The 17,711-nt window shown below is 44.1% G+C and overlaps 3 protein-coding genes and 5 non-coding genes across 8 annotated transcripts in view; 5 read left to right on the top strand and 3 right to left on the bottom strand.

The window, feature by feature from the left end:
- The window catches only part of LOC107297086 (histone H3-like), a 92,444-nt gene that overhangs the window by 68,912 nt on the left and 5,821 nt on the right, over positions 1-17,711 (bottom strand). The window lies entirely within an intron of this gene.
- On the top strand, positions 739-5,540 carry PDZD11 (PDZ domain containing 11). Its single transcript, XM_029286221.1, has 6 exons — positions 739-849; positions 1,182-1,265; positions 2,179-2,235; positions 3,402-3,500; positions 5,011-5,071; positions 5,506-5,540. The coding sequence occupies exons 1-6, from the start codon at positions 751-753 to the stop codon at positions 5,538-5,540; spliced, it is 435 nt and encodes a 144-aa protein (XP_029142054.1). The 5' UTR covers positions 739-750.
- On the top strand, positions 10,401-10,472 carry TRNAQ-UUG. Its single transcript has one exon. It is a non-coding gene; the product is annotated as a tRNA-Gln (tRNA).
- On the top strand, positions 10,943-11,013 carry TRNAG-GCC. The gene has a single exon. It is a non-coding gene; the product is annotated as a tRNA-Gly (tRNA).
- Positions 11,919-12,000, top strand: TRNAS-GCU. Its single transcript has one exon. It is a non-coding gene; the product is annotated as a tRNA-Ser (tRNA).
- TRNAL-AAG lies at positions 12,256-12,337 on the bottom strand. The gene has a single exon. It is a non-coding gene; the product is annotated as a tRNA-Leu (tRNA).
- On the bottom strand, positions 12,488-13,066 carry LOC107297090 (histone H1.2-like). The gene has a single exon (XM_015826449.1). The coding sequence runs from the start codon at positions 13,064-13,066 to the stop codon at positions 12,488-12,490; it is 579 nt and encodes a 192-aa protein (XP_015681935.1).
- Positions 17,137-17,208, top strand: TRNAD-GUC. Its single transcript has one exon. It is a non-coding gene; the product is annotated as a tRNA-Asp (tRNA).

Here is a 17,711-nt window from a genome sequence, read left to right as displayed (position 1 = left end):
GTGTATATATAAATTATGTTATATACATATAGTAATATACATATTGTTATATGTGTGTGTGTATAATATATTTCTGTGTTAAATTTAGATTAAATTTAAATCTAAATTTAACACAGAAATAGTTTGTCGTAGTAGCGTCTGCCTGTAAAAGCTCCTAGAGTGGGGCTGAAAGGCAAAAGCAATATATGTATATTGTATATATATTATATATATATTGTATAATATTGAATTTCAATCATTTTTATTGAAATACACATACATATATTGAAATCATAATATAGAATACAAATGAAAACAAAGATAATAGCGAACAGGGTAAAAAAAAAAAAAGGGAAAGAGTTGTGGAGTAACCAGAAAAAAAGAAAAGCATTAACTTCCAACTATTTTCAGCCTAAAATAATAATATAATAATAAAATACAACCTCAACTTTTTTACTTTTACCTGCTTAGCATGCGCTCACTGTTTCTGTAACCACAAACCTATCTAATCAGTAAATCCCAGAGTCAGAATTCCATGCTTGTTCTCTTCTTGAGCACAAGGTCCAGAAGTGGTTTCTAAGTGGGACCAAAACCAGATAAAATGCATTTGTTCTCTTGTGTAAATAGAGCGGCTACTGTATATCTCGGTTTGGGGGTGGGGGGTGGGTGGGGAAGCATTAATTATGGGGGAACTACTAGAGGGTGGAAATCTTACTGCTCTCTCATGCTAGGACCCGTTGGTGAGCTTTGCTGTCTCTGGACTGTGCCAACATGGATATGGGAGGCAGTAGCCGGATCCCCTACGATGATTACCCTGTGGTCTTTCTCCCTCCTTATGAGAATCCTCCAACCTGGATCCCCCCTCACGAGGTGTGTAGCTGTAGATCCCCTTCTGGTTTCTGGTAGCCTTTGGGAGATCTCCTGCCTTGCTTGGATTTGATGGGGGGTCTTTTGCAGCAAATCTCCCAATCCTAGATAAGATAAGATAACCTTTATTGTCATTTTTTTACTGTGAGCACAACGGCACACATTGAAAAATCTAATTTAGTTGCCCGCTCTCAAAGTGAAACACACACATGACATACATGATGCTTTTCTCCTGATAGAGCCAGGAAGCGGTACATGCTAGAAAGATTTTTATATTTCCAAAAAATGGAATCCACAATGCTATTGCTTGGCGTGTCCTTTTGATTTTTCCCTAGAGGATTTACCATTCGGATTACAACAACGAGTTAACCCAGTTCCTGCCTCGAACCATCATCCTGAAAAAGCCTTCGGGGGCTCAGGTGAGACTTGACTCATTCTCAAAGGGGGGGGGCAAAAAAGGGAGCTCATTGGCTGCCTTTCTAAGCTGGCACTCTCCAACAACTCACATCATCCCCAGCCATAAGTGACGGGAACTGTAGCACTCACTGCGGGGGCAAAAAGCTCTTTGGCTTTTCACGGACAGTTTCCTCCACAAAAATCTTGATTTTTCTCAAGAGGGATGGAAGATATTCTGCAGAATTACCGGATCAGTTCCTCGGTCAATCTTAAAAAAGCTGAATTTGGAAGCAGGAAGCTGATGCTCCTTCATAGGGAGGTCAAAGGAGTCCGAAAAAGGCCGCAAGCAGATTTGGCTGTGTGAATCGGGGCGAGTGGGATTCAAACGGGCTGAAAATCACGGCACTCTTTCTGCTGCAGCCGGTCCTCAACTTATGACCGACACAGAGGCCAGAACGCTGGACATTTAAGTAGATCGTCATGTTGTGACCACGACTGATTTTCATGAGCTTTTTCGGTGGCTGTGAAAATGCCAGCCGTAAAATGAACGAGAAGCGAACCCGTTATCCACAATGGGCTGACCAGAAATAAACCCTGGTTTCCAGCAAAAAAGAAAAATATGGACATACGACTGTGGGATTTGGTGTAAATTAAATAGAAGGTTGGCTTCCAGCCTTTGAAATCCTGCCGTATTGTGTCTTGTGAGGAGGGCAGAATTGGCAACGACAATTCCTTGGTAAAAGTGGGTTTACTTCTGAAAAATGCCTCCTGGGATTTGTCCTGCTCCACCCCGGCTGCAAAAACTGCGGGTCCCTGATCTTCCTTGCTGAGAAATGGGTTGAAATGGGGCCTGTTGAAGCCGCAAAAATTCATAGCACTTGAAAGAAGCCATTGCATTTGTTGCCAACTGTCTCCATTTTTTTTTCTCCTTCCCAGCTGGGCTTTAACATCCGAGGCGGAAAAGCTTCTCAGTTGGGTATTTTCATCTCAAAGGTATATCTATATAAATAAAAATGTAAATGTTCGTTTGTTCAAAATCTTAAATCTCCGAACGTTCTTCACCGATTGCTTTGAAATTCTGACACAACGTTGCATTCGAATATGCGCGTGTTTTTATATACCTATATTATATAGATGTCACACCTGTGACAGGTAAAAACATGCTTTGTTTGAAAAACAGCGCCATCTGTTGGACATAAAAGCAACACACGCTTTTACCAGACTGAGCCACAGCAACGCGTGGCCTGGTACAGCTAGTGTATAACGATAGATAGATAGATAGATAGATAGATAGATAGATAGATAGATAGATAGATAGATAGATAGATAGATAGATAGATAGATAGATAGATGATTGATTGATTTGTCTCGCTCTGGTTCCTGGCCGAGGTTCTTTCCTCCTTAAGAAGGACGTGAATTGGGATTTTTCAATCCTACGTCCGGTTGCAGATTCTGCGGCCTGATCTTTTGTCTTCTCTAGCCAGCCACCCAATCGCCTCTCTGGGTCAAATCCCATTTCTGTTTTAAGAACCGCAGTGCAGAAATAAGACAGGTGAGACCCACTCTTCTAGGATAACCCCTGTCAGTTGTTGGGTTTTTTTCCCTGTACATTTACCCAGAAGAAAATGCCGCTCCGTTTTTGTGCAGCTTCCTTCAAACTAAAAATGTTAAGTTGCAACTGTAAGAGGTAAACTCATCGGAAACGGAATATATTGGAACCTACATAACTTCTTTAGCAGGTCTTTTGGGTCTTAAAATAAGAAAGAGGCAGGATATCATTTTGGCCTTTTCAATCCCCTTTCCGTTATTTTGCCTGAATCCAAATAATTCCCCCCCCCCCCACGATTCCCATCTCCCTGGGTGTTATTTTATTTATCGTACGGCCTATTCGGCTCAAATTGTGATAAGGACACAAGAGGTCAAAAGAGAAAATGTGAAATACAGAATCTGAAATATGACCAAAAAAACCTAAAATACGACAAATGTCTAGATACGTTCCTGGGCCAAGGGAACGATGTCCATGGGCTGGCCTCGTGCCCCCCAGATTCTGAACTCTGAAATCTACGATCCATTGGGACTTTGTCCCAAGCTGAGGGGAAAAAAAAGGCGGCTTGACAATTCTCTACCTCGTGGCTGATCCCTCCTTTCTCCTGGGCCAGGTGATCCCGGATTCTGACGCCCATCGAGCCGGGCTGCAGGAAGGAGATCAAGTCCTGGCCGTGAATGACGTGGACTTCCAAGACATTGAGCACAGCAAGGTGAGAGGTGCTTCCCCCCCGCCTTGGCTGTTTGAGTGAGGAGAGGGCCCGTTGGGTCTCCAGCCCACAGAGGTCCCAAACGCTCTCTCAGCCCAGCCTCCCCCCTCAGATACAATCAGGGTAGAAAGTGGAGAACGGGAGGAAGGAGGAGGATTAGGGAGTTAATTACTTTGCATTATACTGTATATAAAAATAATAAAAGCCGGATGTCTATGTTGTCTATCTCTGTCTGTCTGTCCATCTGTCTAGCTATCTGGCTGTCTATATCTCTATCTATCTATCTGTCTGTCTGTCTGTCTTTCTGTCTGGCTGTCTGTTTATGTCTATGTCTATCTGTCTATCTGGCTGTCTATATCTGGCTGTGTATATCTATCTCTGGCTGTCTATCTATATCTGGCTGTCTATATCTATATATCTATCTGGCTGGGTGTCCTTCTGTCTGGCTGTCTATATCTATCTATATCTGGCTGTCTATATCTATCTCTATCTATCTATATCTATCTCTATCTATCTATCTATTTGGCTGTTTATCTATATCTGGCTGTCTATATCTATATCATCTATCGATCTGGCTGGCTGTCTTTCTGTCTGGCTGTCTATATCTATCTATCTGCCTATCTATCTATCTGTCTATCTATATCTGGCTGTCTATCTATCTGTCTATCTGGCTGGCTGTCTTTCTGTCTGGCTGTCTATATCTATATCTGGCTGTCTATATATCTATCTGGCTGTCTATATCTATCTATCTATCTATCTATCTATCTATCTATCTATCTATCTATCTATATCTGGCTGTCTATAGCTATCTATCTGTCTGTCTATCTATCTGTCTATCTGTGGCTGTCTTTCTGTCTGGCTGTCTATATCTATATCTGGCTGTCTCTATATATCTATCTGGCTGTCTATATCTATCTATCTATCTATCTATCTATCTATCTATCTATCATCTATCTATCTATCTATCTATCTATCTATCTATCTATCTATCTATCTATCTATCTATCTATCTATCTATCTATCTATCTATCTATCTATCTCTGTCTGGCTTTCTATCCATCCACCTATCTACAAGATAGGGAAGGCTGATCTTGCTGAAATGCCGAATCACACATTCCTTGCTGAAGTACAGCCACTAAATGGCTGGACGGGAGCTTGTTTTGCACTCCTTAAAGGGCCACCAAGTTCCACCAAGGAAGCAGAACATATACAACACGACAGCCCTGTTTATTTCTTTAATTTATGTCTCGCTTTTATTATTTTTACAAACAACGCCAGGCGACGAGTCTAAGGCTCCTTCCTCCTCATTTTCCCCACAGCAAGAACCCTGTGAGGTGGGCTGGGCTGAGGGAGGGGCATTTGCCCAAAGACCCCCAGCTGGTTTTCGTAGCTAAGGTCAAACTTAAAACTCGCGATTTCTGGGTTTTCTAGCCTGGTGCCTCAAGCCCAAGACCAATATAATATTTGCTGCTGTTAAAAGATTCGCCATTTCCCCTCCCCTTCTCTTTCCCAGGCTGTAGAGATCTTGAAAACCGCCCGGGAGATCATCATGAGGGTCCGTTTCTTCCCTTACAGTAAGTACAACTGCTGGCCTTGGGTGGGGAAAATGCCCCCCCCTTTTTCAGTGGAAAAGTCCTGTGTGTGGTTCACCTTCTCACCACACTCCTAGGTGTGAGCGTTTCCCCTTTTTTTACAAGAAGGGGAACCGAGGCTTCTTCAAAACTAAGATGAAAAGAGGAATCTCTCCGCCATTTATATCTCCGAGAAGGTTTACAGGACCTGGCACCTTTAAGAATATTCTAGGAAAACTGTCAGAACAGATTGTGTGCCAGGCAGTCCTGCACCCAGTGCCAGTTGGCCGGTCACAATTGCGATAAAAGGCTTTGTCTTCGTCCCCATCCCGTGGAGTTCACACTGACTTCTGTCCAGGCTGTCGGGTTTTTCATTCGGACTCAAATGAGCTCTCTTGAGATTCTGGCCTTCATTTCTATTTTCCTTTCCCTTCCAGATTACCACAGGCAGAAGGAGAGGACGGTCCACTAGAGACGTTCCTTCCCGGGGCGTCACCTTGCCAGCGTCCATTTTTAACTTCTTTTTGTAATCCCGTGCTTTTTTTTTTTTTTTATTGCGAAGCACGTTCTTTTATTCCATTTTAAGTCCCTCTGAAGACCCCAAATAGGGGGGTTTTTTTGGGGGGGGGGAAGGGGCCAGAAAAGAGTTCCTTTCTGATTTTAGATGCATTGTGGAATTTCTTCCGAGGGAGACGAAAGAGCTCTTTTTTCATTTTTGCTCCATCCTGCGGACCAAAAGGTCGGGACCCTCGGATTGACTTCCACCCATCCCTGATCCAGAAGGGAATATTGATGGCTAATGGTGCCACGTTGATGTGGAACTGCAAGCTTTTTTTTTTTTTTTCCCCTCATTTTGGTCCTCCACAATTGGAAGAGGAGCAAGCATCTGCCTCTAGATTTGTCTCCACGCTCTTTTGGAGAATGGAGGGCCTGCCAGCCAGGCAGGCTCCAGGTGTTGCCCAGCCTGAACATCTGCTGGTTTGAAAAGGGCGGTTCCAGTTTCCTTTCTTCAAAGCAGGAATCCTCCCGCTTGCTCTTCCAGCTCAGAAAAGCGATTCATGGTGATTTGTTTTTGGAGGAGATAATTACAAGGTGCTTCTGTCCTTTTTCATGAAGGTGTTAATATGGGAGGGAGGTGCAGATCCCTTCCCTTACCTCAGCCAAGGATTCACCTGGAGAACAGCTTGCTTTCTTTCCTTCCTTCCCAGTTTTGCCCTTTGGTCCATCCAAAGAAGGACAGCCAGAAAGACCCACAGAAGACACGGATTTCCAGACTGGAAACTTGCAATTCAGCCTTAGAAGGAACAGATTTATTATTATTTTTAAAATCCTCCTAAACTCCCCATTTGTCCGACTCCTTCAAAGCCGCGTTGCCGTGTTGTCTTCTCCAGATTTGATTTTTGCAATCGGAGCCCTGGTTTGGATCCGTCTCCCATCTTTAATAAAACGTTCCTATCACGCTGCGAGTGACGCGTATTATTCCCCCGGAGGCAGCTGCCTTCCAAACAAGGCCCCATGTCTACATGTCAGACACGTTTCTTTGGCCATTGCTAAATCCTCGGCCTACGACCACACTTGACCCCAACATTCCCGTTGCTAGGCGAGACGGCTGCGAAGTGGGATTTTTGCCCCATTTTACGACCTACCTTGCCACAGTTGTGAAGTGACATTTCGATGGTTAAGTTACTAACCCGGCTGTTAAGTGAACCTGGATTCCCCCCATGGGCTCTGCTTTTGGAATGTCACAAAAGGGAATCACATGCCCCTGGGACCTTGCGGCTGTCGTAATTGTGAGTCCGTTGCCAAGCGTCTGAATTTTAATCGGGTGCCGCAACGGTCATTAGTGTGCGAAACTGCCACAAGGCGCTTTTGTGAGTGCCGTGGTTATTAGAAAAGGGACTAAACAAACTTAGAAGTCGAGGACTTAAAACAGTTTATTTAGATGGAATATTTGTAAGCTTGGGATTGAAATAGTAGTAGTAGTAGTAGTAGTAGTAGTAGTAGTAGTAACGGAAGGGACCTTGGAGGTCATCTAGTCCAATGCCCTGCTCAGGCAGAAAAAACCCTATACCATTTCGGACAAATGGCTGTCCAGTCTCTTCTTAAAAACTTCCAGTGTTGGAGCATTCACCGCTTCTGGAGGCAGGTGGTTCCACTGGTTAATTGTTCTCACTGTCAGGAAGTTTCTCCTTAGTTCTAGGTTGCTTCTCTCCTTGGTGGGTTTCCATCCGTTGCTTCTTGTCCTGCCTTCAGGCGCTTTGGAGAAGAGCTTGACTCCCTCTTCTTTGGGGCAACCCCTGAGATACTGGAACACGACTATCATGTCCCCCCTCGTCCTTCTCTTCGTTAAACTAGACATCCCCAATTCCAGCCACCGTTCCTTGTATGCTTTACCCTCCAGTCCCCTGATCCTCTTTGTTGCTCTTCTCTGTACTCTTTCTAGAGTCTCAGCATCTTTTTTACATTGTGGTGACCAAAGCTGGATGCAGTATTCCAAGTGTGGCCTTACCAAGGCCTTGTAAAGTGGTACTAATACTTCACCTGATCTTGATTCTATCCCTCTGTTAATGCAGCCTAGAACTGTGTGGGCCCTTAGTGCTCTCTTAGCTGGGTGTTCTTGCAGACGTTTCATTACCCAACTAGGTAACATCCTCAGGGCCTGGTCAGCCAGATGTTACCTAGTTGGGTAATGAAACATCTGCAAGAAAAGCCCTCAGCTCAGAGAACGCCACGTTGCTAAGTAGGGATGGCCTCCTTAAAGAACCCCCCCCCTTTTTTTTTTCAATGTTCCAGAATGAAAATACAGGCTAGAGAGCAAAAAAAAACCAACCTGTTCAACCTGTGATGAAAACTTTTCCTGGGGATGTTGAATCATGTTTCTGAGGTGTCCCCTGGTGCTCGGCGGGAAGAAAATCAGAAAATTGGTTTTGGATGGAAGGGGGAGGTGATTCTTTGGAAGCAGCCTAAGTGTAAAGGAGCCGTTTATGAGCTGCTGCTGTTGAAATAGTTATCAAGGGTGAGGCGCCTCCTTTTCAAGTTTCTAGCGAGGCCACGCGTGTCTGCCTTCAGCTCCAGATATCTCTTGGGTGAAAGAAAAAGAAAAAAGATTTTCTTTCTTTTTCTTGCACAGACGTTTCTCATTGATTTTTTTTTTAAAAAATAGACCACTCAGGTTGAAAAGTGTTTAATGAGAGCGGCTTGATGTTAAAGTTTAGGATAGGATAGGATAGGATAGAAATAATAGAATAGAATTAGAATAGAATAATATTAGAATAGAATAGAATAATAAAATATGGAATAGAATAGAATTAATAGAATAGAATAGAAGGAATGGAATGGAATAGAACAATGAATGGAATAGAGAATAGAAATAGAATAGATAAGGAATAGAATAGAAATACAATAGATAAGGAATAGGATAGAAGGAATGGAATAGAATAGAATAGAAGGAATGGAATAGAATAGAATAGAATAGAATAATGAATGGAATAGAATAGAATAGAATAGAATAGAAGGAATGGAATAGAATAGAATAATGAATGGAATAGAGAATAGAAATAGAATAGAATAGATAAGGAATAGAATAGAAATATAATAGAATAGAACAGAATAGAATGGAATAGAATAATGAACGGAATAGAATAGAAGGAATGGAATAGAGAATAGGGTAGATAAGGAATAGAATAGAATCCATTCTATTCTGTTCTGTCCTATCCTATCCTATCCTATCCTATCCTTCTAAAATGTGCTGCTTTGGAAATGACTAGAAGTCAGGTTCAGAAGAATCACACCTTCCTAAATAGCCAGGTCTGGTTGCAATCACACAACACAGTTCTGGCATCAACCCAGTTCTTTGTTTGTACCACCAGTGCTTTTTTTCTAAAAAAAAAAAAAAGGTGCTGGAACTCACACATGTCATACAACCCGCCTTGCCTACCCTACAAGGTTCCATCCCAAAAAGGTGCCGGAACTCCGTTCTGGGCGTTCTATGAGAAAAAAAGCCCTGGGGAGGACAATAGAAGCCAACCCAAAGTAATCCAACTGGTTGAATCTGCACACCAAGCTAAGCCCCAGGAACTCCCAACAAGCCAAACAAGAATTAAACCCAGTGATGCCAAGGAGATGGCCAGGCGAGAAACGCGTGCGTCTTAAATGAGAAAAAAAATGGAAAATATTCTCTGTTTTAGGCTAGCTACAGGCAGTCCTCGACTTACGACCACAACCGAGCCCAGAATTGAGGCTGCCGAGTCACACATTTGTCAAAGTGACTTTTGCCTCATTTTACGACTTGTCTCGCCACGTCCGTGAAGGGAATCGCCACCCCTCGTTCAAATGAGTAACACGGTTGTGTGAAGTGAATCCGGTTTCTCCATCGACTTTGCTCATCCAGAAGGTCAGGAAAAGTGATCACGTGATACACACCCCGGGAGACCCTGCGGCCGTTGTAAATGCGAGTCAGTTGTCAAGCATCCGAATGTAAATCACGTGACTGTGGGGAGGCTGCCACGGTCGTAAGTGTGAAAAAACGGTCCTAAGTCCCTTTTTCCCCGTGTTGTCGTAGCTTGGAACCGTCACTAGGGTTAAGGGATAGAATAGAGCTGGAAGGGACCTGGGAGGTCTTCTAGTCCAGCCCCCCCCCCCCCCGCTTAAGCAGGAGAACCTACACCAGGGCTCTTCAAACTTGGCCCTTTGATGACTTGTGGACTTCAACTCCCAAAATTCCTCAGCCAGGCAGGCCTGGCTGAGGAATTCTGGGAGTTGAAGTCCACAAGCAGGTGTCTTCAAACTTGGCCCTTTTAGGACTTGTGGACTTCAACTCCCAGAATTCCTCAGCCAGCGTGCCTGGCTGAGGAATTCTGGGAGTTGAAGTCCACAAGTCATCAAAGGGCCAAGTTGGAAGACCCCTGACCTACACCCTCTCAGATCTAAGCAAACTGTTGTAAGTCCAGGACTATCCTGTACACCCATCTAGGTTAAAAAATAGCCCTTTCATGTGAACCAGCAGTCCCTTGTCTCCATTGCACCATTACAGCTTTTTTTCCCCCAACCATAAATTCCTCCCTCTGTTTATTTTCAGCAGCAAAATAAATTGGAGTGAGATCTCCAGGTGGTCTCCTCTCCCACCGTTAATCAGCTCCCCTGAGGATCAGCCGGCTTCCTTTGGGGCCGGGATCAAGCCCCAAAGGGCGATGTGCAGCTCTGGGCCAGTCTGCGCGGCTGTCTCCCTTGCCGGCTTCTTTCTTTCCCCGTGTTCCAGGATGCCAGTTGGAACGTGAGAAAGGAAGGCAGACTGGCGGACAAGAGAAGCGGAGGAGAGAGCGGAAGCGTCGCTGGTTCCATGGTGTAATGGTTAGCACTCTGGACTTTGAATCCAGCGATCCGAGTTCAAATCTCGGTGGAACCTCCCTTTTATTTATTTATTAATTTATTTATATATATACACATATATATATTAGGGAAGGGTCTATTTTGCACGAAGACACGAGAAAGGGTCTTTTTTTTCCCCACCAGCTGCAAGCATTGCAAGTAGCCCCGGGTCACTTTCAGGCAGCTTTTTCTCGAGTTTGGGCACTTTAAAGAGGGATGGACTTCAACTCCCAGAATTCCCCAGCTCGCTTTGCTGGGGGGATATTTTTTTGGGGGGGCGGGGCTGGTGAATTCTGGGAGTTGAAGTTCACCCTTCTTCAAGTGCTCCCAGTTTGAGAAAGGCTGCAATTGCAGGCAAGCTGGGAGCTCGGGAATGGCCAGGATTGGGCGGATGTAAGCAAAGAAGCTGCCGGCAGAAAAAGAATAATATAGAAAATTGTGGGGAGCAAAAGCTTACAGCAAAAACCCGCTTACAGTAGCGGACCGGAGAGAAGTCTTCATATCGGCGCATTGGTGGTTCAGTGGTAGAATTCTCGCCTGCCACGCGGGAGGCCCGGGTTCGATTCCCGGCCAATGCAACGAATTTTTTTTTTTAATTGGGTCTGAAAAGACTATTTTCCCAAATAAGATTTTTTTAAAAAAAAAAAATATTTCAGGATCTGTCAACCTCTATTTCTTTTCTCCACGTCCCAAGATTGGAAATGTGCTTCTTTATACATTACAAGTTTCTTTTGTTCCCCTGAATGGTTTCTAGAGGGGATGAAGTAGCTGAGACAGAAGAGAGCCAGACTTTTTGCACGCATGCGCAGATGGACAGCTCCGAAAGCTTTCAAGCTACATTAAAAACAGGCTTGGGAAAGTAGAAGAAATGTTAGGATTCTTTTGAATGTTTTACTTTTTAGTTATTTTACTTTTCCGGTTTCTGCCTCCCCGGTTCTATTTTAAGGCGGATCAGCGAAGACGGCGGATTTTTCAGAGGGGACAGAGAAGAGGGGAATAAAGGCCGAAGTTTAAGAAACTAATATGCAAAAGAGCAAGGCCGTTCTTGCTTTTTGGCTTTAAAACTAAGCTCCAAGTAATACTGGGTGGGGAAAAAAAATCAGGAGAAGAAAAAAAAAGTAATAGGGACTAGAAACAACACGCAAGAGTTTTTATTTTAATGCAGATTTAAACCACCTAAGCCAGGGCTCCCCAACCTTAGCAACTTTAAGACCTGTGGACTTCAATTCCCAGAATTTCCCAGCCAGCATACTCATTGTGGCCCCGCTTACTCTCTTATAATCCCTTCCTCTCCAATCTCCCAGCTTTAAGGGATAGGAAGGGGGAAAAACAGGCATGGCTGGCTGGGGAATTCTGGGAATTGAAGTCCACAAGTCTTAAAAGTTGCCAAGGTTGGGGACCTCTGACCTAAGGTAAATGGGAGTGTGTTTTTTTACACGTGTATACTTGGGCAGGAGAAAACCGTCCAATTAGACAAGCATGCGACGAGGTGGCCGAGTGGTTAAGGCGATGGACTGCTAATCCATTGTGCTCTGCACGCGTGGGTTCGAATCCCATCCTCGTCGGCGTTGGGTACGTGGGGGCTATTTATTAAATTTTGCTTTGGGTGGAAGTTGGGAAGACTTTTGACGCTTCATACACGCGTGATCCGATTCCTTCGGACAGATATAGAAGTTGCGCCTTTCTTTTCAAGTTTAAAAAATACGGTAGCAACGCAGCGCAGTTTTATTCTGCAAAAGCCTATATAAAGTCCTATTAAGCGTACAAAAAAAAAAGCTAAGCGAAGATCTGCGCGCGGGGGAGGGAAAAAAAAATATTCCTGGCAGCGGTGGGATTCGAACCCACGCCTCCGAAGAGACTGGAGCCTTAATCCAGCGCCTTAGACCGCTCGGCCACGCTACCTTCTGCTCTCCGATACTTTCCCCCAAAAAAAGGAAAGGAAGAGGGACAAGTTTTCACACCGGTCCGCAACCTCTCAACTCTTTTTCGAGACCATTTGAGTGGCTCTTAAAAGAGCCGTTGGGTTGAAGCGAAGCCAGCGGGCCGAGCCTTTCACTTCTTTTTAGGGGCGGCCTTGGCCTTCGTGGCGACCTTCGGCTTAGCTTTTGCCTTTGCCTTCAGAGGTTTAACGGGGCTTTTCGGCTTTGTTACTTTGGGCTTTTTAGCCGCCGAGGCGGGTTTTTTGACCGCCTTTTTGGCGGTTTTCTTTGGCCCGGCGGCTCCCGGAACTTTTCTCGCCTTCTTGGCGGGCTTCCTGGCTGGCGGCTGCTGCTGCTTCCTCTTGCGGGCGGTCGCCGCCGCCTTCTCCTTGGGCTCTGCCTGCTTCTTGTTGAGCTTGAAGGAGCCCGAGGCGCCGGTGCCCTTGGTCTGCAGCACCGTCCCCTTGGTCACCAGGTTCTTCAGGCCCAACTTGATGCGGCTGTTGTTCTTCTCCACGTCGTAACCCGAGGCCGCCAGCGACTTCTTCAGCGCGGCCAACGAGATGCCGCCGCGCTCCTTGGACGCCGCCACCGCCTGCATCAGCAGCTCCGTCACGCTGGGGCCGCCCGGCTTCCGCTGCTGCACTTTCGCGGCGCTCGCCGCTTTCTTCGCCGGCGCTTTGGCGACCGCAGCCGGCGCTACCTCAGCCATCCCGAAAAGAGTCTTTCTCCGCCGCCGTCGAACCCGAACTAACACTCCGGGAGCGCGGCACCTGTTATTTATAGCAGAGGTCGCGCTCTGATTGGTCCGCTTTGGAAGCCGCTTTGCCCTTCGCCACGCCCCCTTGTAAGAGTTTCGCGAGTTTGTCTTTTTTCAAACACGCGTTGGATTCAGACCGTCCGAAGCGGTTGTCGCGGATCCTTCTGGTTTCTGGTGGGATCGATGGCTGTTTTCAGCGTCCGGATTTTCATTGTCTGAATGGTGCGCGTCTCGGAGGAGAAATTTCTGGCTCGTATTTCCAGAATAATCTAGACAGAAGTAACACACGTGAAGAAGATCTGTGTCACTCCTGGGGTCGAGTCTACTAATAAAACAGGGATTTGCTGTCTTTAAAACAGACATTTAGATTTAAGCTAAGCTTCCTTAACTTAACATTCATCAAGGTTAGAGTTATACAGGTAGTCCTTGACTTACAACGGTCCATTTAGTGACTGTTTGAAGGTACAACTGGAAAAAGTGACTTAGGACTCTTTCACACAACCGTTGCAGCAGCACCTGCTCCCTCTCCCTACGGTCACATGATCAAAATTCAGCCACTTGGTAACTGCTTCATATTTATGACGGTTCCAGGGTCCTGTGTGTCTCACGTGATCCTGTTTTATAGCCTTCTGACAAGGAAAGTTAATGGGGAAGTGGGAGTCACTTAACAAACGTGTTATTAACAACTGTGGTGATTCACTTAACAACCGTGGCAATGGAGCCAAATTCATTTAACAACTCTCTTTGCTTAGCAACAGAAATTTTGGGCCCGATTGTGGTCCTAAGTCCAGGATTACCTGTAGTTCAAAGCCAGTCCCAAAATGTCAATTGTAGGCTGAAAGAATGAGTTAGTATTTACTACAGGTTAGTCCTTGACTTACGACTACAATCGGGATGAGGGTTTCCATTTGCTAGGGAAGCCGGTTGTTTAATGAGTCAGGCCACATTTTTATGACCTGTTTTTTTTTTGCCATGGTTGTTAAGCAAGTCACTGCAGGGTTTATGTGAGTCACGCAGTCGTTAAACGAATCCGGCATCCCACAATCACTTCGCTGCTTATAAAACCACTTTCAAAGGCAGGAGTCTTCAAACTTGGTAACTTTAAGACTTGTGGACCTCAATTCCCAGAATTCCTCAGCCAAGGTGCCTGGCTGAGGAATTCTGGGAGTTGAAGTCCACAAGTCATAAAAGGGCCAAGTTTGAAGACCCCTGCTTTAGAGTGAACTTCTAATACTTGGGGTTTCGAAGCTTTGAAGAATTTGCCCTGCATTATCAACAACAACTTTATTGTCACTTTGAATGTACACCAATCGGCATACATCAAAATGAAATTTCGTATTATGACATGATATGACATCAGAGCGTGCTTGAAATCCTCCTTGGCCTAACTAGAGAACATGCGTGGTGCATGAAGCAGCATAAAGCATTGAAGCAGCTGCCGAGGATTAATCTAACATGACTAGAATAAGGAGAGAATGATAAACTGGACATAGGTGAAAGAATCTTGGATAAACGTCATTTCAAAAATCCACTTAGTCCAGAGGCTTGATATGACAGCTCACATCCATCATTTTCCCACAGGAAATTAGAAAGTTAAAACAGATTAGAATTTATTTAGCCAAGTGTAATAAGACGCACAAGGAATTTGTCTCTGGTGCAGAAGCTCTCAAAGTACCTGCAAAGCAACATAATAATAATAATAATAATAATAATAATAATAATAATAATAATAATAATAATAATAATAATAATAATAATAATAATAATAATAATAATAATAACAACAACAACAACAACAACAATAACAAACAACAACAACAACAACAACAACAATAATAATAATAATAATAATAATAATAATAATAATAATAAAAATGATAAAAATGATAAAAATGATAATAATAATATTGGAAGGGACCTTGGAGGTCATCTAGTCCAACCCCCTGCTCAGGCAGGAAAGCCTAATCCTATAATGCCAATAAGAGCAGGTAGTAACGAAGATGAAAAGGATAATAATACAAAGGGGCGAATGTAGGCCAAATATTACAATACAAATATTTTCTGCTACTGTGAGCTGGTGGGAGAGTTGCCTTGCGGCGAGATAGGCAGCAAATAAATTTAATAAATAAATATAAATCTCCCACGAATAAATAAATAATACCGTTTCTCACAGCCCAAGGACACAGAGCAGAAATCTGAAGTAACGATAACCATGGCTCCAGAGGGAATAATAGTACTCCGAAGCCCATAAATCAAACTGAGGAAGGATGTGTAACTGCATCAGCTTGTAGAAATAAGGAAAAAAAATATAGTTTTCATCCTGTCTCCTCACCCAGTTTGAAACAAACAAAGATATAAACTTTTGCCCTCCCTCAGGATTATTTTCCGTGTATTTTATAATTCAACTCTTTTTCTATCAAGCTCTTCAGGCAGCTGCTTGTACATGGCAGAGGCCTAATTGATATGAACACTTTACCTCAGTGGTGTCCAACCGTGGCCATTTTAAAATGGTGGCTGGGGAATTCTGGGAGATGAAGTCCACAGCTCTTAAAGTAGCCAAAGTTGGACACTCCTGCTTTATAGGATTACAAATAATTCCCAAACTGTTTTCCCCAGAGAATTTGCAGATCCTTTTCCTGAAGAAATCAAGTGCTCCAGAGTTTTCACAACAGCTTAAAAATTGGATTTAACTTCTGGTTTTAACTCGGCAACGTTGTAAAAAGGGACTTTAAAAAAAAACAACCCAAAAGGTTCTGTTGATTTTACTCTAGTTTAAGGACTTCTTTCCAGTTACTTACATAACAGACGGCTTCCAACTTTGAGGATTAGTCTAACTGAGGTGCCCTGAAAAATAATAAACTAATTCAATCTTTTTTTAAAAAAAAATCCAGTGTTAAGCAATTCGTTTACTGGGACTATGCAAGACAACAGATCTCGTGGCATTTTGACCAGACAGAGGGCCTAATAACTCTGGAGGTTTCCTTTCTCGTCACGCAAGGAGAAAAACTGTGATCTTTGAAGGAAAATATTTGTAGCTCGGGGTTAAAATGAGAACTCCTTGGTGCTGTCTGAGTTTGGTGGTTTTCTTGCAGACGTTTCATGACCCAACTAGGGAACATCATCAGTGCTAGAAGGGCGGTGGGTTTGTGGAGGAGGAGGAGGAGGAGGAGGAGGAGGAGGAGGAAGAGGAGGAGGAGAGGTGGCTATGGTGTCCTTGGTGCTCTTTGAGCTGGGTGGTTTTCTTGCAGACGTTTCATGACCCAACTAGGTAACATCATCAGTGCTAGTAAGGAGTGCTGTTTGCTGTCAGTTTATATATTCTGGTGTCTTGCCTGTCTGGGTGGGTGGGGGCGGTCCTCCTCTTCCTCCTCTTCTCCACAAATCCCATTCCTTTCTAGCACTGATGATGTTCCCTAGTTGGGTCATGAAATGTCTGCAAGAAAACCATCAAACTCAGAGAGCACCAAGGACCCTACAGTTGTTGTTGTTGTTGTTGTTGTTGTTGTTGTTGTTGTTGTTGTTGTTGTTGTTGTTGTTGTTGTTGTTGTTGTTGTTGTTGTTCTTCTTCTTCTTCTTCTTCTTCTTCTTCTTCTTCTTCTTCTTCTTCTTCTTCTTCTTCTTCTTTTCTTCTTCTTCTTCTTCTTCTTCTTCTTCTTCTTCTTCTTCTTCTCCTCCTCCTCCTCCTCCTCCTCCTGCTAGCATTGATGATGTTCCCTAGTTGGGTCATGAAACGTCTGCAAGAAAACCACCCAGCTCAGAGACCACCAAGGAGCCCTCACTGTGATCTTTATTTGAAGGCAGACCCAAACAATTAAGGAAACTCAATATTTGGATGGGAAATGCAGGGTTGGAAGCTTGGATGGGGGAAAGCGCGAAGAAGACTGCAAAAAGGGGCTTCCTTGCTGTTGCTCAAAATATCTCTAGAAGAGATTTGAATAATAATGATAGTGAAAAATCCTATTCATTGGCTTCCTCTTCCCGTGTCTTCAAAAGAGGCAGGAGAAGCGGACGTTGCAGCGGCCTCCTCGTTAGTATAGTGGTAAGTATCCCCGCCTGTCACGCGGGAGACCGGGGTTCGATTCCCCGACGGGGAGATGGCAAATTTTTTTTTAATAAAAAGCAAATAAATTTCTTGGACATTTGGAAAGTTAACCAAGCGGCTTTCGAGGCTGCCCGCCCGGAGGAAAACGAACCGCGGGGTCGTTTCGTCCTATGAACGACGAGCCCAACGCCAGGAAATGAATGGGCGGCGAAACGCGCGTTCCCCCCCCCCCGCGCGTGTGTGAAATTATTACAGGACGTCATTGAAGGCGAATGGAATTTCGCGTCCCCCCCCCCCGTTCACTTTTTCTTTTTTTCCCGGGGATGTTTCTTAGATATCCGATATGTGAAAACAAATCAGTTGCTGAAGAGCACGTCACCTTCTCATCCTTCAGGATTGTATATAAGTAGTTAGTATACTACAACATAACTATACTATGTACTAATGCTCTCTATATTATATATATATATAGTATACTGTACTATGTTAGTGTATATACTGTAATATGCAATACTCATGTAGTCTACTCTAGATGATGGATGGATGGATGGATGG

Source organism: Protobothrops mucrosquamatus, unplaced genomic scaffold (assembly GCF_001527695.2).
Source record: "Protobothrops mucrosquamatus isolate PMUCROS unplaced genomic scaffold, P.Mucros_1.0 scaffold3145, whole genome shotgun sequence".
NCBI classification, from domain to species: domain Eukaryota; kingdom Metazoa; phylum Chordata; class Lepidosauria; order Squamata; family Viperidae; genus Protobothrops; species Protobothrops mucrosquamatus.
Note: the sequence above shows the minus strand (reverse complement) of the source record. Positions and strands in the feature narration are given on the sequence as shown.

Coding starts and splice junctions, on each gene's coding strand:
- PDZD11 (XM_029286221.1), top strand. CDS start 751: ATGGATATGGGAGGCAGTAGCCGGATCCCCTACGATGATTACCCTGTG. Junction 850..1,181: donor CCTGGATCCCCCCTCACGAG/GTGTGTAGCTGT, acceptor ATTTTTCCCTAG/AGGATTTACCATTCGGATTA. Junction 1,266..2,178: donor AAAAGCCTTCGGGGGCTCAG/GTGAGACTTGAC, acceptor TCTCCTTCCCAG/CTGGGCTTTAACATCCGAGG.
- LOC107297090 (XM_015826449.1), bottom strand. CDS start 13,066: ATGGCTGAGGTAGCGCCGGCTGCGGTCGCCAAAGCGCCGGCGAAGAAA.